Genomic DNA, 19,391 nt, shown 5'->3' with positions numbered 1-19,391 from the left:
CAAAAAGTATTTTGGCCAACCTTCTGCCAGCTGTTGCATTATCTGGCCAGTAGCTGCCAATTCTGGGCCAAATAGTGTCATGCTATAATGGCCTAAGACAGAAGTGCCATCGGCGCGAGCGTTATTGGGCCTAACAGGTTCAGAATTAACTACGATTTTTTTATGTTTCGCCTTTTTCGGTAATATGTAGCCAATTTCCTTTAAGATGTTTTCAAAGTGTTGAAACTATGCTGTTTTTCTCCATAAAATAATTGTGGGAGAACAAATTCAGTATCGGGTGCACAAACTTAGCAAGAAAGGAGGGTTAGATTTGTTTATCCTTTGAAACTCAAACACGGCAAATTGTGCGATATATTGTACCAAATAACTGGAATTTATCTATTTTTAAAACGTTAGCATAGCAAAATTAGATTGATTCGTTATATCTACAGCATGTTTTTCACGATCTGGAGGATAAAATGGTAAAAATAAATTATTGCTTTAAAATCCTGTTTCGAGAGCAATATTCTCAGACCATAATGACAATTTTAAGATATGAACTTGACAAATAACCAAAAATAAACAGGTTCACAATTAAATAAAAAAAAATTGTTTTGTACTGATTTTAGTAATATATAGGAACTTTCCTTGAAAATCTTTTCAAAATGTTAAACTATACTGTTTTTCTCCATAAAATACCTATGGGAGAACAAAGTCAATATCGGGTGCACAAACTTAGCCAAAAAGAGGAGGGCTGTTTATATTTTGGTGCTCAAATCAAGCTGAAAAAGAGGAAGGGATATATTGTTGTTTCCCTTGAAAATAAAACACGACAACGAGTGTGATAACATGCAACAAATACGTGTGATTTATCCATTTTGAAAACGTTAGCATAGCAATATTAGATTGAGTCGTAAAATCTACAGCATATTTTTCACGATTTGGAGGAACAAATTGTAAAACAAAAATGTGTTGCTTTAAAATCCTGTTTCGAGAGCAATTTACAGACCATAATGACAATTTTAAGCTGTAAATTTGAAACAAAAAATAAAAAAATACAGTTAAAGCCATTGGACCCTTTCGGTAAACAGTGTTGTCCAAAGCCCACACTTTGTGTACCACAACTTCTATATCAAATAACCTACCTGTGAAAAGTTAGGCTCAATCGGTCATCGGAGTCGGGAGAAAACAACGGAAAAACCCACCCTTGTTTCCGCGCGTTTCGCCGTGTCATGACATGTGTTTAAAATAAATCCGTAATTCTCGTTAACGAGAATTTATATTGTTTTGCTGTTTTCTCAAAAAGTAAAGCATTTCATGGAATAATATTTCAAGAAAAGTCTTTCACCATTGCCTTCTGTAAACCCTGTAAGTTATTTGTAAATCTGTGAACTTTTATTTTTTTTCTGAACCGAAAGGGTCCAATGGCTTTTAATATGAACCTGTTGCCTGCTAATGGTGAGTTATGGCAACTGTACACGGCCGATTAATTGCCAATGTTTCAAATGTAAATGCCAGTATCGAGCCAATACAGATGTTTGCTGGGAGGCTCCTTGGGCATTGGAGATTAGGTATAGGATAATGCCTGAGGTGCGCGCCATTCGTGGGTAAGAATGGCACCCACGAATGTCGCGTGCGACTTAACCCACACCTGGGACGTCATGCTATTGTTAAAATCGCTCCATTATTTTGCACGAATGGCGCGATATTGTTTAATTTTTAAGTCAAGTGTTTCTAGTATTGCGTAAGCTTGTTTACTCCTGCCAGTGAACACCACTGGTGGTGCGTAACTTTTGGACGAAGACCGACATTCACGATATACGCTCGTTCATTCGACAGTGTGACATCATGGCTCGGGAGCGAAATAGGCAGTTCACTTATTTAAGTTCTTTACGATCATTTCGTAATACATGCGTAGCTCGATTAAAAACACATGTGGTCCATGGCGTCATTGACTTCATTTACTTTATTCGCTAACTCTTTTGTGAAAATTTCACCCATTTGCACAATGGGTGTATAGTTGTACCCAACGCACCATTCTTGAAAATTAATGGAGCGATTTAACAATAGCATGACGTCACAGGTGTGGGTTAACCTGGGGTAATCTTGACCCCGTGTTGACTGCTCGTCTCTGTCAATTCGTCGTAAGTTGTCTGTTTTGTATGTTATCATTAAGTTTAAGATTAACCTTATTAACTGTGATGTGGCAGACATCATTTTTGTCAACCATAGATATCCTAATGTTCTCACCTTCAAACACCTGTATGCTAGAAACGATGTTTTGCATTTATCTGCTCCTCATCTTTTCCCAAGACTTTGGTCTAGTTTGCCTGAAACATTCGCAATTCACTACTGCTCTTGCCCTTCTACAGCTTTCTAAAATCACTTAGATTTTCTGTCTGCCAAGCTCACGAATATATTGTATAGTACCTTTATCTGAATCACTTGTTCAATATTTTAAGTTGTTTAATTTATCTACAAGTTTACTTTTTATTTATTTATTTATTTTCTTGTATTGTTTATTTATTTTAAATTTATTTTTTATTCTTATTACATATTTATTATTTGCTATTGGTTTTATAATTATCTGTTTTTATTGCATTGTGTACTACATGTATATTATGTTAAACAACAACAACAACAACAACAACAACAACGACAACGACAACGACAACGACAACGACAACGGCAACGGCAACGGCAACGGCAACGGCAACGGCAACGGCAACGGCAACGGCAACGGCAACGGCAACGGCAACGGCAACGGCAACGGCAACGGCAACGGCAACGGCAACGGCAACGGCAACGGCAACGGCAACGGCAACGGCAACGGCAACGGCAACGGCAACGGCAACGGCAACGGCAACGGCAACGGCAACGGCAACGGCAACGGCAACGGCAACGGCAACGGCAACGGCAACGGCAACGGCAACGGCAACGGCAACGGCAACGGCAACGGCAACGGCAACGGCAACGGCAACGGCAACGGCAACGGCAACGGCAACGGCAACGGCAACGGCAACGGCAACGACAACGACAACGAAAACGAAAACGAAAACGAAAACGAAAACAACAACAACAACAACAACAACAACAACAACAACAACAACAACAACAACAACAACAACAACAATAACAATAATAATAATAATAATAATTATAATTATAATAAACTTCAGGGTCATCCGGAAGTGGGGCCATAACTCAAGAATTACACAACTGATTTTGTTTTCTTTAGTTATAGACTCTTTGGGCAAAGACCAAAACTGTTATTTATTGTAATCAGACCAAATACAATCTTTGAATCACTCAATAGAAGCAAAATACCACGGAATAGCTGTGTGTTTATGCACAAACACCTAATGTCTAGTTAATAATTATTGTAATATTTGTTACAGATTTTGAGTTGCAATTCAGAGCTACGACATTTTAAAATAAGTAAACCATAATTTAATTAAACAAATTATAGCAGAAAATTATGTTGTGCTAAAGTGTATACCTCCTTTATTATTTTATTAGTTTGTACAAAGCATTTTAAAATTAATTTATTCATTGCTGCTGTTTTTCATTTTGTTTTAATTTTGTGTTCATATCATGGACAACTACACTTTATTGTAATGGACTTTTTTATTGCAAAGTAACATCATTTAAATTTAATATATTTGATATACGTTTTGCATTTTTATTTTAATAATAAAAACATACGAGTTAGAATGCTGGTTGAATTTTCGTCTGACAACGAAAGTTTTACTTTATGACATCTGTCTACTGTTTTTTTGGCGGCACACCATTTTGTCAAAATGGTAGAAAACCTCTATTGGGCCAATATTGGTTTTGTAGCTGCACTAAATCTTTTCTGGGCCAATACTGTTTTTTTTTTTTTTTTTTTTTTTCTTTTCTTTTTTCAGTGCCTTGCAATTTTGGCGAAATGGTATAGAAAACTTTTTCTGGGACAATACTCGTTTCGAAGCGGCAAACCATTTTGGCATACAATGGTATAAAAAAACCTTTGCTGTGCCAATACTGATTTTGTAATGGCGCAGCATGGGGCCGGCATTGAACCGACATTGGTAAAAGATTGTGAAAACAATTAAAAACTGACAAGGTAATGTAACTTTTTGGCTATAAAATACCCCCCAAATTGTATATATTATTTGACGATATGACAGAACTGGCCCGTTACTGGCCAGATTGTTCAGTGTGTAATTAATACGTTAATTAGTTAAATATTCTACCAAGTGCACCCTCAGACACATATATATACATGTGACTATACTACTGTTAAAACACACAATACAAACAGCATACAGCCTATGCAATATAATAAGCACCGAGTGATATAAACTTCCGTTGAATATGTATCCATTGATATTGATTATCAGTTATTCCAAATTATTACATCTCGTCAAATAATATATACAATTTGGGGGGTATTTTGTAGCAAAAAATCCCAACAAATTACATTACCTTGTCAGTTTTTAACTGTTTTCACAATCTTAAGTCATCTTTTGGCACAGTTGCTGCTTTGACACCCTGCCTTAAAAATTGCATATTTTTACCAATGTCGGTTCAATGCCGGCCCCATGCTGCGCCATTACAAAATCAGTATTGGCACAGCAAAGGTTTTTTTATACCATTATTTGCCAAAATGGTTTGCCGCTTCGAAACGAGTATTGTCCCAGAAAAAAGGTTTTCTATACCATTTCGCCAAAATTGCAAGGCACTGAAAAAAGAAAAGAAAGAAAAAAAAAAGTATTGGCCCAGAAAAGATTTAGTGCAGCTACAAAACCAGTATTGGCCCAATAGAGGTTTTCTACTATTTTGACAAAATGGTGTGCCACCAAAAAAACAGTAGACAGATGTCATAAAGTAAAACTTTCGTTGTCAGACGAAAATTCAACCAGCATTCTAACTCGTATGTTTGTATTAATAAAATAAAAATGCAAAACGTATATCAAATATATTAAATTTAAATGATATTACTTTGCAATAAAAAAGTCCATTACAATAAAGTGTAGTTGTCCATGATATGAACACAAAACTAAAACAAAATGAAAAACAGCAGCAATGAATAAATTAATTTAAAAATGCTTTGTACAAACTAATAGAATAATAAAGGAGGTATACACTTTAGCACAACATAATTTTCTGCTATAATTTGTCTAATTAAATTATGGTTTACTTATTTTAAAATGTCGTAGCTCTGAATTGCAACTCAAAATCTTTAACAAATATTACAATAATTATTAACTAGACATTAGGTGTTTGTGCATAAACACAAAGCTGTTCCGTGGTATTTTGCTTCAATTGAGTGATTCAAAGATTATATTTGGTCTGATTACAATAAATAACAGTTTTGGTCTTTGCCTAAAGAGTCTATAACTAAAGAAAACAAAATCAGTTGTGTAATTATTGGACTTGTTTTGGCTTGAAATACACGATAACTACACAATATTACGAATGAATAACAATCTATATCAATTCCAATAAACAACTAGACATGATTGCATTTATGCACAAATGCAGAGCTGTTTCGTTAATAACAATTTAAATTTTGTCAACTGAATTTGAAATTTATTCTTTTTTTAAAGCAGTTATGACTAATCCAGGCTATTAAAAAAAAAGGAATTTGGATTATACCATGTTCGGATAGCAATTTATTCGTTAAAGGTGCAAAAATTGAAAAAATCATAAAATATCGTGTGATGACGTCACTATGACATCATTTCACAATTCACGAGGGCTTGCCAATATCTAACAACCTACCAAGTTTAAACATAATCGCATAATTACTTAGAGAGTTATATTAGTTCAAAAAGTGCACCTTTAAGGCCGCGTCACGTGACCCCCAATGACGTCATTGATCTGAAACTTCACACATATGATGGCTGCCTGACAGTTAACATGGGTGTAAAATTTGAAGTGATTACAAAAAACTTCACCACACACATCTTCAAAAAGTCCATTTTGACGAGTTTTCAACCTGCCGCTAGAGGGCGCCGTTGCATTTTGTGACGTCATTGGTATTTTTTTTGAACTGCCCACCCTTGCCACGCACTAACATCGTTAAAAGCAACTTCATATCTTTTTCCAATTTTGAATTAGAGGGCCACTTCCGGTTTCGACCGGTAGTAGAGGTCATGTGAGGTCACGCACACGAAACAAAATGAAGACCTTATTTATTCCTCCCCAATCCCGCAAACAGAAACCTACGGTCTCTTGTGGCTGATTTGTTATAAATTTTCAAACATTTAAAATACAACACCTTTAAGATGACGTCACGTGACTTCTGATTATGTCATAATGACATCCTTGTTTCGCAATGATCATTGCACCAATACCTTTCATCCCTGAAAATTTCATTGCAATTGCTCTTTGGAAACATTGCAAATCAGCACTTATATGAAATTTTTCTGAAGATGACAAATAAAAAAAAAAAAAATAATAATAATAATAATAAAAAAAACTTTAACAAAAACAAGAGCTGTTTCGCTGCGCTTCGCTACGAAACAGCTAATTACAAACTGGGTTTTATAAAAACATAATTATATTAATTAATGAGTTAACTTTGATTGTGGAAAAACTCACCATCCGATTTTAACCTAGTCTAAACTGCATGCAATAGCAACTTTTCGGCGCCCTCACGCATGCTAAAAACGTGATGTTTTTACAACACAATTGTCTGGCATTCACGTTCATTAACCTGGTAAGTCTGAATCCACCAAGTGTCCAGAAATTCCCTCATTATGCACATACATCATAGACGAAAACTAATCACATAGGTAACAATATATACTGTCCCATTATACTTGGTAGGAACCTACCATCCCAATAGCAAGCAGCCTGGGGGACTCCTCCTAGATTTCTGCAACAGTTCTCTCCTTATCATTCACCCATTCTGCCCTGTGCTTTGATGTCAATGACATGTACTCGTTGACTTTGGTAGAAGGTGCACAGTTGTCCTTTTAGCCACTGAACTTTTTCAAGTACATCTTCAGCTGTCTCTTGCTTCTCTTTGGGTTCATCAGGAGTTGCTGCACTTGCAGTAACTTAAACAAAAAAAACAAAAAACATCAACATTGTTTTAACCTTCGGATAAATTACTTTAAATAATATTAATTTAGTCCCTTTGTTATAGCGATTCATTAAGCACTATTCTTATAACAGCTCCAAAGCTTCCATATCTATTGCATTGTCTGTGTTGAAAATGAATAAAACATAACATACTAAATGTTCTACCCAGAATGTTTTACTATTAAACACAAATATAAGTACATAAAGAAACGTTTTTTAAGTGCTGGGTTGATGAAAACAGCTGCTTAAGTAATATGTGTCTTGTTTTTTCAATAACAATGTTTTTTTTTTGGTGGACTATAACATGTCTTAGTGATTTAATGCAATTGTTTTACTTTATAATGAGGCATGTAAACTTACAATTGACCAAAAGGATCATCTGACACACTGGTACACAGACATGTTAGTAACTATGTGCTGTCAATGGTGCCTAGTAAGTCCTAAATTGTAAATCATTTAACCATTTAAAATGGTAAGAAATATATTAAAAAACACAAAGTCTCAATGACCATGTTGACTTGGAACTAGACTAACAATTTTCTAGGTAGGCGCTACGATTTTTGAGTCCCAAAATACAGTCACTGCCCATGTTCAGAAAGCCACAGTAAAAATAATGTATGTGTACACAGTGCAAAACTGCAAGTTCATGTACACAAACTACAAGTAAACCAGTGGCAACATAAATAGTGGCAACGTACTTACTGCTAAGTGAAACAAACAAACAAACAAACAAACAAACAAACAAACAGACAGACAGACAGACAGACAGACAGACAGACAGACAGACAGACAGACAGACAGATAGACAGACAGACAAGCAGGCAGGCAGGCAGGCAGGCAGGCAGGCAGGCAGGCAGGCAGGCAGGCAGGCAGGCAGGCAGGCAGGCAGGCAGGCAGGCAGGCAGGCAGGCAGGCAGGCAGGCAGACAGACAGACAGACAGACAGACAGACAGACAGACAAACAAACACTACACATAAGACAATTTAAAAACAAGGACAGTTTGTTAAAAGTAAAGTTCAACCTGAAGTTGCACAACAATTAGATGGCATGCAATATTTCTTCGCCCAACGAGTAATACTTTTTGCAGGAACCCTGCTCAAAAGTTGGGCATGATTTAATTTGGCATATTTAAATTAAAATTCAACTTAAATTTGCATGAATGACATGTCATGCAATGTTGTTTGCCCACTAGTATTACTTTTGCAGGAACCCTACTCATGATGGGTTGGGCATGATGGTTGTTGACATTGCCCAACTTTTATTTAAAAAATATCGCTCTAAAACATTGGGTAATACGCATACTACAATAGCCCAACTATTGGTAGAAACCAGGCCTTTACACTTGAACGTTAGTCTGTTAAACGTTGCTCAAAATTTGGATAGTCAGGCTTAAAGGAACACGTTTCCTTGGATCGGTCGAGTTGGTCTTTGAAAAGCGTTTGAAACCGTTTTTTTTTTATAAAATGCATATGGGTAGAAAGATGTTGTAAAAGAAGAATACAAATGATCCACACAAACGTGCCTCGAAATTGCACGGTTTTCCTTTTACCTCGTCGACTAACACGGTCGGCCATTTATGGGAGTCAAATTTTTGACTCCCATTCAACAAACAAACAAGAAAAAAACGACACACCATATTTTTAAGAACCAATTTGCAAAAAAAAAAAAAATTGTTTTGACTTGTAAATTTAATCTTACTTTACCCCTACGCCTAGGGCAGGCTAGGCCTATTCGACTCACGAGTTAACTGTCAGTGTCACACACACGATGTGATGTAGTGTGAACCAAGTTTAACGTTTTTATTTCTAAATAATAGCATACGATCTTGTCATCTCCATTGTCATGATTGTTACATTCATTGTGAGTATTACCTGAGAATGTGTGGTACAGCTCGTCGAGCCCCCATTGATGAATATTCTCTTCAAGCATGTAAAGCGTGTTGCACTCCGCCATGATGATCAAATGTTCAAAGGTTCTCCATATAAATATGCGCGAACATGACATCGTGACTGTAGCCCTGACGTCACACTTAGATGACAGGGGACCAGTCTAGTCTGTTGATTGTTGGTGATTTAGCGTACTCAATCATGTCAAAGTAACCAACTGGTGGGCTTATGGCTGATTTTATACCCAACATCTAGTAAGCCGATTGAAGCAAGCACTATGTACACTTTTGTTGTGTAAAGATTACCAAACTTTAATGACTCAATTTCGTACGAACATTGGCCAAGCCTTACCTTACCCAACAGAAAAGTTGACCATTAAATGTAATTAAAAATTACAAAAATATGTTGGAATAGTTTTACCTAACACCCTGTTACCCATTTGTTTTTACAGTGTACTAAGCGCGCATTCATGAATGGGAATAAAAGAGGAGTGACTCGTTCTTAAACGTCCGTTTAAAACCTTGCAGGTCGTTGCCGTGCACTAAAGGCCATCACACGGCAATTCGACCCTGCCGGTTTTAAACGGCAGTGTAAAAAACCGTCGCTGCCCTTGTTTTGACCGGATATAGCGGATTATTGTAGTTGTGGTAATTTGTTGGGTATAGATTCACATTATTGGATGATGTGTTATTGAGAGTGTAGCGTTACAAATAGTTCAGAGTTAAAATTATCCCGAGGTCGAATACTAATAAAATGTTTTATAATGAAAATGTCTGATTTCAATTGACTGGAAAGTTTGTGGCTCAAGTCTAAATCACGGACGATGTTGTGTAAGGATCTTTCCAGTACGTGATTGGTCAGTTTGAAACTGTAGGTTAGTATATTAGTGGGACAGTATATAAATATGTTACCTACGTAATTAGTTTTCCTATATGATCTATGTTCATAATAAGGGAATTTCTGGACAATTGGTTGTTTCAGACTTACTAGGTTAATGAACATGAATGTCATAAAATTGTGCTGTAAAAACCTCACGATTTTAGCATGCGTGAGGGCGCCGAAAAGTTGCTCTCGCGTGCAGTTTAGACTAGGTTAAAATATGATGGTGAGTTTTTCCCCAATCAAAGTTAACTTATTGATTAATCTCATTATGTTTCGACAAACCCAGTCTGTAATTGTTTATTAAAATTGATATAGATTGTTATTCATTCATACTATTGTGTAGTTATCGTGTATTTCCAGCCAAAACCAGTCCCGAATTTCTAGTTGTCGGAAACATACGTCATTTTCATATGTGAATCAAATATGGGAATAATTTATTGTCGCCCTTTACAATTATCTGCCAAGCGCTCTTATTAGTTGTTTTGCATTATTAATTTCATAATCCCTATATTTTCTTAAATAAATGAATGAATCTTACTACATCCACCTACTGAACTACATGTAAATGCCAAGCCATCATACTAAGTGATCCAATTAGCCTGAATTCTACCAATCAACCGTTCCTGATTTACCTTCCTGATTATACTGAACTGATTCATCTCTGATTAAATAACAATCATCAAATAAGACAAAAAGCTGACTCCGTTGCTTATTTGTTCATTTACCATGAACTACAAACACGGCAGGACTGTGCTTATTATCGCAAGTCAAGTGTAAACAGTTTTTGCATAACAACAATGCTGTATACAAACACCCAGTCTTTTGTCCATTTCAGGGAATGTCATGGTCATGCATACAGTTCATGAGGTTGTGATGTGTGAAGTATTCTGTTTTGTTGGTAGTCTTTTCAATGATGCAGGCCGTATTTGCCTCTCCATTCTCTAATTTATTGTATTTTTGGTGACTGAAAATATTTTACTTTTATTGAGGGCAATCTTTAATATACTGTAAAACACATCGATTGTTAAAAGAGGCGTGGATTTCACAATGAGTTAAGAACTAGCACTACGTTTTTAGTATCTCCTAAGACTAGTCCTAAATTTGGACTAGTCCTAACTTTTTTGTGAAATCGACCCCTGAATTGTTAATAGAGGCGATAGCATGACATTAAACAATCATCATCTGAGAATTTTCGTACGTTGTTCAATACCAAATACGGAAGTACATGTTTGTATAGTTTACACTTGCATCTTTTTGCATATGGTTTATGTAGGGATCAAATGTTAAAATGACTGTCGAATCAGTTGATGTCAAATGGAAACATTATCACGCACTACCAATCCTGGTACCATTGGACGCTACAAATATTAGTGTGTTTTTCCAGTTGCGCATGAGTGTTTATCCAAACATGTAAGTCTACGCATTGTACTTTCATATGCAAATAGGGTTTGCATTTGGGTTTTTCCAGCAGTGTGAAACTACCATTGTGCAAGGGCGTTTACCCGATACATGCACTGTATATGTAAAAGTGGGGTTTGCTAAAAACAGGAACTGTTGTTGTGCCATTTCAATGTCATTTTGTCTTTTGTTTGCCGGCTATCAGTGAGTTTAGCAAAGAAGATCAACTGTACGAAGTGTGTTAATTAAAGTAACATCTACAGCTACAGGTAAGACTGTGTTTCACTAGGGTCTTTGCTGTCGTAAATGACAGCTCGGACATTGTGAACTCTGTAATCATGATTCAGTGCATAAGAACCAGTATTTTGTTAATAATAAGTATATGCCTACATGCACTTGTAATTTAAAACCCGTTCTGACGAGTTGTATGATGGCTACGGGGAAGGGAAAGTTATTGATGTTGAAGCATGTTTTGTTTGTTTTTAGGACACTCAAACGTTGACACGTATAACAATAATAGTATTTTTTTTTTTTTTTTTTTTTTTTTTGGGGGGGGGGCTAATCATCCTTACTCGAAGCTAAGAGCTGAATTGCGAAGGACACGGCTACAACGTGTTCGAGAAGCAGGCATGCAAGGGCGCCTCTGGCTGCTAGCCACATCAACCCATTATGAACACGGAGCACAGCCAAGATCGAATTTGATTTTTCCCGAGGGAATCGAACCGGGGTCACCTTGGTGAGAGGCGAGCGCTTTCCGCACAAGCCAACCATGCCACCCATGTGCATATATACTGCCACACTACCCTTAATGTGGTTCTGGTCATTCTTGGCCACAACCTGCATGGTCGATGAAACGAATGATCAAGGCAACATTCCCAAATCGAAATTTAGATAAAGGCTATACCAGATTGACCCTAAAAACAAACAACGCTGACTCAGGTATGTGTAAATAATGGCCGCAATTTTCCTGTGGAAACAATAACAGTTTAAGACTGGGTTGCTGTAAAAGTCAAAGAAGAGGTGGCAGACTTTTAAAAATGGACTTCGTTTATACTTTGCACAAGTGAAGGCCATCAACCAAAGTGTAAAAAAAAACATACTTTTTTTCATTTACACCTTCGTTGCCATGGCAGCGGTCAAAAGTATAAAACTACCATATTTCACCAAATTTAGCACTTTTCATGTATAAAAATTACCGAAAGTTGAGGGCATCACTGTGTGAAAACCAAATAGTGGACCTACCTCTCAGCTGGATATGGTAATTATAGATCTTAAATCTTTCAAACAATGCATTTGACAAAAGTACAGTTAATCGTGAATGGGAGATTCCATTATTTCAAAAATGGGTGTTTTGAGGAAAAGTCAATTTTGGAAATAGAGGGGGTTGCTAAAGTTGTCGGAAGTCCCAAAGTAGCATACTTAGCAAAGTTTTGCCTCTAGGCGTGAAAGATAAGATACTGGTCTGTAAGAATTTCTAAATTTGTGGGGGGGGGGGGGGGGGGTAGTGCTGCCACAAACTTCGTGCTTTTTGGGGAAAAACTAGCCTTGCTCAAGGCAGTCGAATTATTCACTCTGAAAAAAGACCGCCGCTGTATAAAACCCCACCCGTATTCACTGTGCGTAACATCGCACGACACGATGTCCCGTACACTATCCGCATGCGGAGCTCCGCATGCTGTTAGTGGTACGAGTGCGGATGGCTTGTGTGCACAGTAGTCGTACGATGTGACAGTGTGTATATGGGTGAGTCATGCGGTGTGATCATACGGACCACGCACAGGGTATACGGGTGGGTTTACAGCGGCGTCTTTTCGGAGCGAATAATGCGACTGCCTTGAGCAAGGCTAGGGAAAAACCGGTGTTTATTTTTCAAATTGTGTAAAGCAAAGTATATGATTTTGTTTTAAAGGATCTTTAAAATTTCCATGTTTGACCTTATTTAGCTATTTTCGTAAACAACTACCCAAAGTTGAGAGCTTTACTGTGTAAAGACTAAATTATATGATCTGCCTCTCAGCTGAATATGGTAAATTACCTTTTCTCGAAAACAATGAGGGAGCAATTTCTCACACTGTTTGATACCATCAACCCCTCCCCATTAGTCGTTACCAAGTAGCGTTTTGTGCAATAATTATTGTGAGTAGTTACCATTAGTGTCCACTGCCTTTAATGGAACATAGCCGGATAACACTATACCAGCCGAATTAGCTTGGGGTAAGTCTTTATTGTATCCTGTTTTTTGTTCAATCAACTTCATTGTTCAGCATGTAAGAAATGCCATTTTTAGAGAATTATTTGTTTCTTGTTTTTGCAAATATTACCATGTTTGAGACAGTGTCACTACCTGACACAGTTGCCCATTAATCTGTGCTCCCCAGACATGAAACACAAATAATCGCCCAATCACAACCGAAAGGGAAATATTCTATGTAGGAAACTGAAGACACTACAAACTTTCTTACTATTAATGATGTGCAATGGGTATTTTCAAAAGGGAATTTCAACAAAGGAGACGCTGTTCACGGCGCTTTGTCATGCCTTGTCAACACAATTTGATATGCTTGGGGGCTGGGCGAGGATGGGGGGTATAAAAAACAAAACTTAGGTCATTCAAAATATTCTTGGTCAATGTTGGGTACTCCACAAGGCTACTTTTTCTCAAACTTTTTCTATCAAATCGGAAGAACCAATGATGGCCCGAAATACAACCGAAATGACAACATTTTGAGACCCCTGGCAAACTGTCATTTTGACGGCCACAGAACAGGATAAAAATGCTGATTTTGCAATTATTTTTATGAAGACATGAGCTCATGCTGTTCTAAAATTAGCATAAGGGTAAAAGTTAAAGCAATAATTGTTTGACTCGTTGTATTGTTTTGAAAGGTTGAAAAAAAAAAAAGCGCATTGGCTGAGGGGAGTTGCAGTATGCTAAAATACAGTTCTTTCACACACAAAAATTGCCAAAACACAAAATGAGCTGTTAGCATGACAACGGGCTATGTGGTGTTTTCAAAAGTTTATTTGTTTTAAAGGCAGTGGACACTCTTGGTAATTTTCAAAGTATTTGAAATAGTGGTTTGATCCAAAGTTGATCAAAAACTTAATTTGTAAAACATTTTCTGAAAGAGTAAACATGGTTGTGCAATATGTTGGAAAGAAAAACTTCAACCTTTCCCCCTTTAGACGTACCAGTGCTTTAAGTTCACCTATATTTCAACACTTTAAAAAGCAAAATACTTGGCAAAGTTGCTGAAAATCTTATTTTGGCCGTAATCATAGCAACCAATGTCTGATATAACTTGTTTTTTCTTTTTTTTTGTGTGTGTGTTTTGTGTACCCATACCTACTCATACATGGAGTTTTGAAGTTTGCCAACATTTCACAAATATATTTGATTTGTACAGCAACCGAGTCTTAAATGTTGATGCTAAACATCGTTACTGCTCGTTGGTAATAAAGTATGTGTCATTTTATATACGTTTAGTAAAGACTAAATATCAATGACATTGCAATATTACTTGAAATATGTGAAAACTTTGGGTTTTTTTTTTTAGAAGAACTGTTCACTCTGAAGTACTGCAATTATGAAACAAATCATATTGCAATTGTTATCCTATCAATATTTAAATTTGCTACTGACAGACACGTTTTTCATGTTATGCGTTCCAATGGTAAATTATTCTCCTTGCGTGGATATAACTGCTACATATCTTAGGCAATAATCAGAAACAATACCATATTTTGAAATGAAATGTGTACAATCCCATGTAGTTTAATAGAGTTATTCAAACTAGGAGTAAAAAAATAAACAAATGACCTACATTTTCCAAACGTAAGCAATCCATTCAAAGAGGCAAACAATATTGTTAGCAACTATTTGGACGACAAAATTACCGATCCACTGTACTGAAAATGGTATGTTGATATATTTTGAGAGCAACGTCGGCGGAACACTTTGAAGAATGTGGACAATTGTTTTCTCCCATTTGCAAAGCATAGATTTATATATAGGCAGACATGCTATGTTGGGTTCGCAAAGTAGATCAAGAAATAATGGTAACAATATCGAATTAATTATATATATCAAACTTACATAATAAAATAAGACAGTTTGTTAATTTTTGGGGGTTTGATGATGGAATTTAATTCAACGATTTATTGTATCATACAATGAAAGTTTGTTTTTGTTTTGTTTCACCAGTGTTTTTTTATTTCTTCACCCGCTGTAGGTACATTAAAAACAAAAAGTTTTTTAGCCTTAAAATCTTATAAAACAAACAATCGCGAACAATAGATGGAATTTCTTTCCACAAACATGTTAGTATCTGTTATTGCAGTTTATTGCCACACGGGCAGGCACTTTGCTAAATAATGTCGGCTAAAAAACAGGATTGGTTGGTGTTTTCAAATGGCGTCCGCTCTCCAGTCATTATAACATATATCACTGCTCTACACCTAGTAAGTCTGCTGCCACCAAGTGTCCAAAAGTCATTGACTGGATGATTTAATGAAAATGAAACATTTGTTTGTATTCGTATAACAGGACAGCCCAGTCTCACCAAGATGGCCGAAGCTGCACTTCACACTGAGACCACTTGCAAGATTAGACATGTACACATCGAATGCCCAATCTGCTTGGCTCGGTTCATCGATCCGAAAATCCTGGACTGCCAGCACAGCTTCTGCCTAAAATGTCTTCAGGAACTTGTAGACAAACAGGATCCAAAGACGGACTTCATCACTTGCCCAGTGTGTAGAGAGAAAACTTCAATCCCAGATAAGGGACCATCGGCTCTTCTCAACTGCTTTCTCTTGAGCTCGCTTATTGATGACGTCATCAATCCGGATGGTCCCGGAGAGGACATTAGGCCTAACCCTCTTGTATCGATTTGCGAAGGATGCGACGAAGGTCTTGAAGCCGTCTCACGGTGTATTGACTGTGATGCGAAATGTTGCAAGATTTGTTTGGAATACCACGCCAAAATAAAATTGAACAGGCATCATCGAGTCGTTAATGCAGCCGGGTCGTCAAATGAAGGATCCAGAGACCAGAAACAAACTTGCTCTCCAAAATGCCGGAAACACACTGACCAGGAACTTTGTTTTTACTGTGAAACGTGTGATTTACTCGTGTGTCCTAAATGTGCGGTGCTCGATCACCGATCGTCAGACCACAACCTTTCTGAAATCAATGATTCCATTCGATCGTATCGTCTAGCTGTTGAAGAGGCTTTGATGAAGTTTGATGAATGTCGCAAGCAATTTCAAAAAGTGGATAACTCTATCAAACACTCACAGCATAGATTACAGCTCATGGTCGACCGGGCTCTTCGAGATATTGTGGCCAAGGAGAAAGAGGAAGTTGCAAAAATCAGGAAAGCATCTCGCCTCTTTCAAGACAGAATAACTCAAATCGGTCAAGAAAGAGGTGAGGAATTTGGCAGCATACAGATCAGCAATAGCGATAAGATGAGCCGTGCAGAGCAGATCGTAGCTTCAGTCAACGACTTGATGCAACATGCTGATGACTTTGAGCTGATGGACCTCAAGCCAAAGGTTATGCACAACTTGACATTCCACAATGAGCTCAAGTTTCAAACAGTGCAGCATAGCAAGTCATTCATCGGGTTCAAAGGTCACGATGTCGTCACTGATGCGGATATCGGTGAAATACTAGATGAAGAGAAGTGGGAGTTGAAGACAGAGTTTAGTGATGACGAGACAGTTGATGGGGAGTTCAAAGGGACAGCGAATGCTGCTTGTTTTAGCAACGGTGACATTGTCGTTGCTGATGCACTAAGACATGTATTGCTCACATTTACATCCGAGGGTAATTTCAAATCTAAAGGTGTGCAAAGTAGAACACAAGATGGACAACTAGAAGACCCTGCCGGCGTTGCGGTGACCTTTGATGACCTGCTTCTGGTTCCTGACGGACAGGATGTAAAGGTTTATGATAGCGAACTGCGATATATTCGACAGTTCAGACCCTCACGGAATCAAGTCGAGGGGCAGTCAAAGAGTTTACTCGCTGGTATTGCTGTTGACAAGAAAGATCGTGTTGCATTGTATGACTGTGAGAGAAAGGTAATATCTCTTCATAACAAGGATGGATCCACCATTTCCACAATACATCATGATGCTATTGGCGACATCGGCAGTCCAAGCTTTGTATCTGTTAACAGCAAGGAACGACTGATCTTTACAAACCCCTATGAGATGAAACTAGTTTGTCTGGATTTCATGGGAAACGAGGTTTTCAATATCAGCATCTCGTATGACGGCAAACCTGTAAAGCCTAATGGAGTGTGTTGTGATGATGCTGGGGATATATATGTATCTATTATTGACGATACGGAGGGAACCGGTGAGATACATCACTACGACGCATCAGGTGGGCACATCGGCTGTGTAGGTCGTGGCTTGCTCTTTCCTATAGGCATGACTTTTTCTCCGACCGGTGGCCTCATCGTGGCTGATAAACACTCGGTTAAGATCTTGCATCGCGTGTGAGTGTCGATGACGTTATGGTCGTAAAATGTACAATTATTATTGGTGATAAGGTAATTTGCAACTTCTAAAGTTTAACACTCATAGTTAATCTTCATAAACCTCAAGAATGCGAATAATCTGCCACATGGACAAAACATTACTTTTTTTTTTACAACGTACCGATCACTTAATGGTAATTGTCAGAGACCAATCTTCTCACTTGGTGTATCTCAACATATAAATAAAATAACCCACCTTTAAGCCTTTAATACAAATGTTGTGTTCTATTTTTGCAAATGATTACTATTTTCGCTGTGGCGGTTATATCAATTGGGTCATATTCGATCTCATGTCATTTCAAGCCAGAAGTAATTCTTAACCCGGTTACCCAAACGAAAAGGGGTGGTGAATACCATTCAGAGATATTGCTCTTTTAGCAGAAATATACATAACATTACTATTAATCATAATATCATTATCAAAAGTACTAAAGTTTCCTGAGTTTTAAAAATATCCACTCAGAATGCAAACATACAATATTAGGAGTAGACAACGGTTCATGTAAGAACCGTAAACAATAAATCTGATAAACCACTTTGATATTCTTGTCATAAAATCGAAGTATGAACACGAGATACTGGAAAGGTTGTAGGGATTCGAAAACCGACAGTTGGATGATGGTATCAGTTTGGTCTCGAATTTCTCAAGAGTGAACTGTAGGAAAAGCGTATTGTCAAAATGATCTGAAAGGGGTTGCTTGTAACTGCGGACTCCTACGTTTCTTTTGAATCAATACAACTTAACAACGTACGAAGGCCCAATTATTTTATTTTATTGTTTCTTTTTCTTATTTTGAAAATTGAAAATGCAACCTTAGGGGTGAGTACTATTTATCTGTAAGAGTAAATTATAAAACCATTCTTTACAAAATAAAAACAACTCTGCATACAGTTTTGACTTCAGACATTCCATTTAAAGCAGTACAACATATGCTAGGGCGCAGTCGACAAATATTACGATAAACACGATTTAGTTAAAAAAAAAAAAAAAAAAAAAAAACAGAAAACTTTAACCTACAAAGTATTAGCTTCAATTTTTAATATCCGTACCAGCTTGTACGCTTTTGTAAACTCTGGTAACTCTATTCTAATAAAAATAGTTTGTTAAAGTTTGTTACGGATTTCATTTTAAAATTATTTACTCAGTCGATGATCAATGTAACTTGAACATTTGTTTTTGTTACCAAGAAAAATTCGGTTAACTATTTAATAGTTAACCGAATTTTTTCCCGTCTGTGTTCGTGGCAGATGGTGTTGTTGTTTACCGTTATACAATTATTAATCTTTAATAAACTTTTGTAAATATTGCTTGGAAATGCGGCTCAACCAAAAGTTAGCAGGAATCAAATCGTGGACTATGCAAGTTAGGCCTACATGGTGATTGGGCATGCCACAGTATAGTCTGGTGAGCATTTTTGGGGGCGTTGCTACTTTTATTGGTTATTCATAAATACCTCATACAGTTTCGCTTTACCTATTGGTGGAGAGCGCGTCACGTGGGTTGCTTAAACGGTTGATAATAACCAGCTGGAGCTGTTTATAACCGGTTGTTTTCGGATACTACACGCTAGTATTGATGCACGACGTTTCTCGTTACGGCTCATGCGGGCGCTGTTG

General features: G+C 37.2%; 1 protein-coding gene across 1 annotated transcript; it reads left to right on the top strand.

Moving 5' to 3' along the window:
• The first annotated feature begins 11,349 nt into the window (after nt 1-11,349).
• LOC139943126 (uncharacterized) lies at nt 11,350-18,734 on the top strand. Its single transcript, XM_071939943.1, has 2 exons — nt 11,350-11,489; nt 15,767-18,734. Exon 2 carries the CDS (start codon nt 15,787-15,789, stop codon nt 17,734-17,736), a length of 1,950 nt encoding a protein of 649 aa, XP_071796044.1. The 5' UTR covers nt 11,350-11,489; nt 15,767-15,786; the 3' UTR covers nt 17,737-18,734.
• Nucleotides 18,735-19,391: the final 657 nt, after the last annotated feature.

Source organism: Asterias amurensis, chromosome 10 (genome assembly GCF_032118995.1).
Source record: "Asterias amurensis chromosome 10, ASM3211899v1".
In the NCBI taxonomy this organism is placed as follows: Eukaryota; Metazoa; Echinodermata; class Asteroidea; order Forcipulatida; family Asteriidae; genus Asterias; species Asterias amurensis.
Note: the sequence above shows the minus strand (reverse complement) of the source record. Positions and strands in the feature narration are given on the sequence as shown.

Excerpts from the sequence above, each read along its gene's own strand:
- LOC139943126 (XM_071939943.1), top strand. The coding sequence starts at position 15,787 with ATGGCCGAAGCTGCACTTCACACTGAGACCACTTGCAAGATTAGACAT.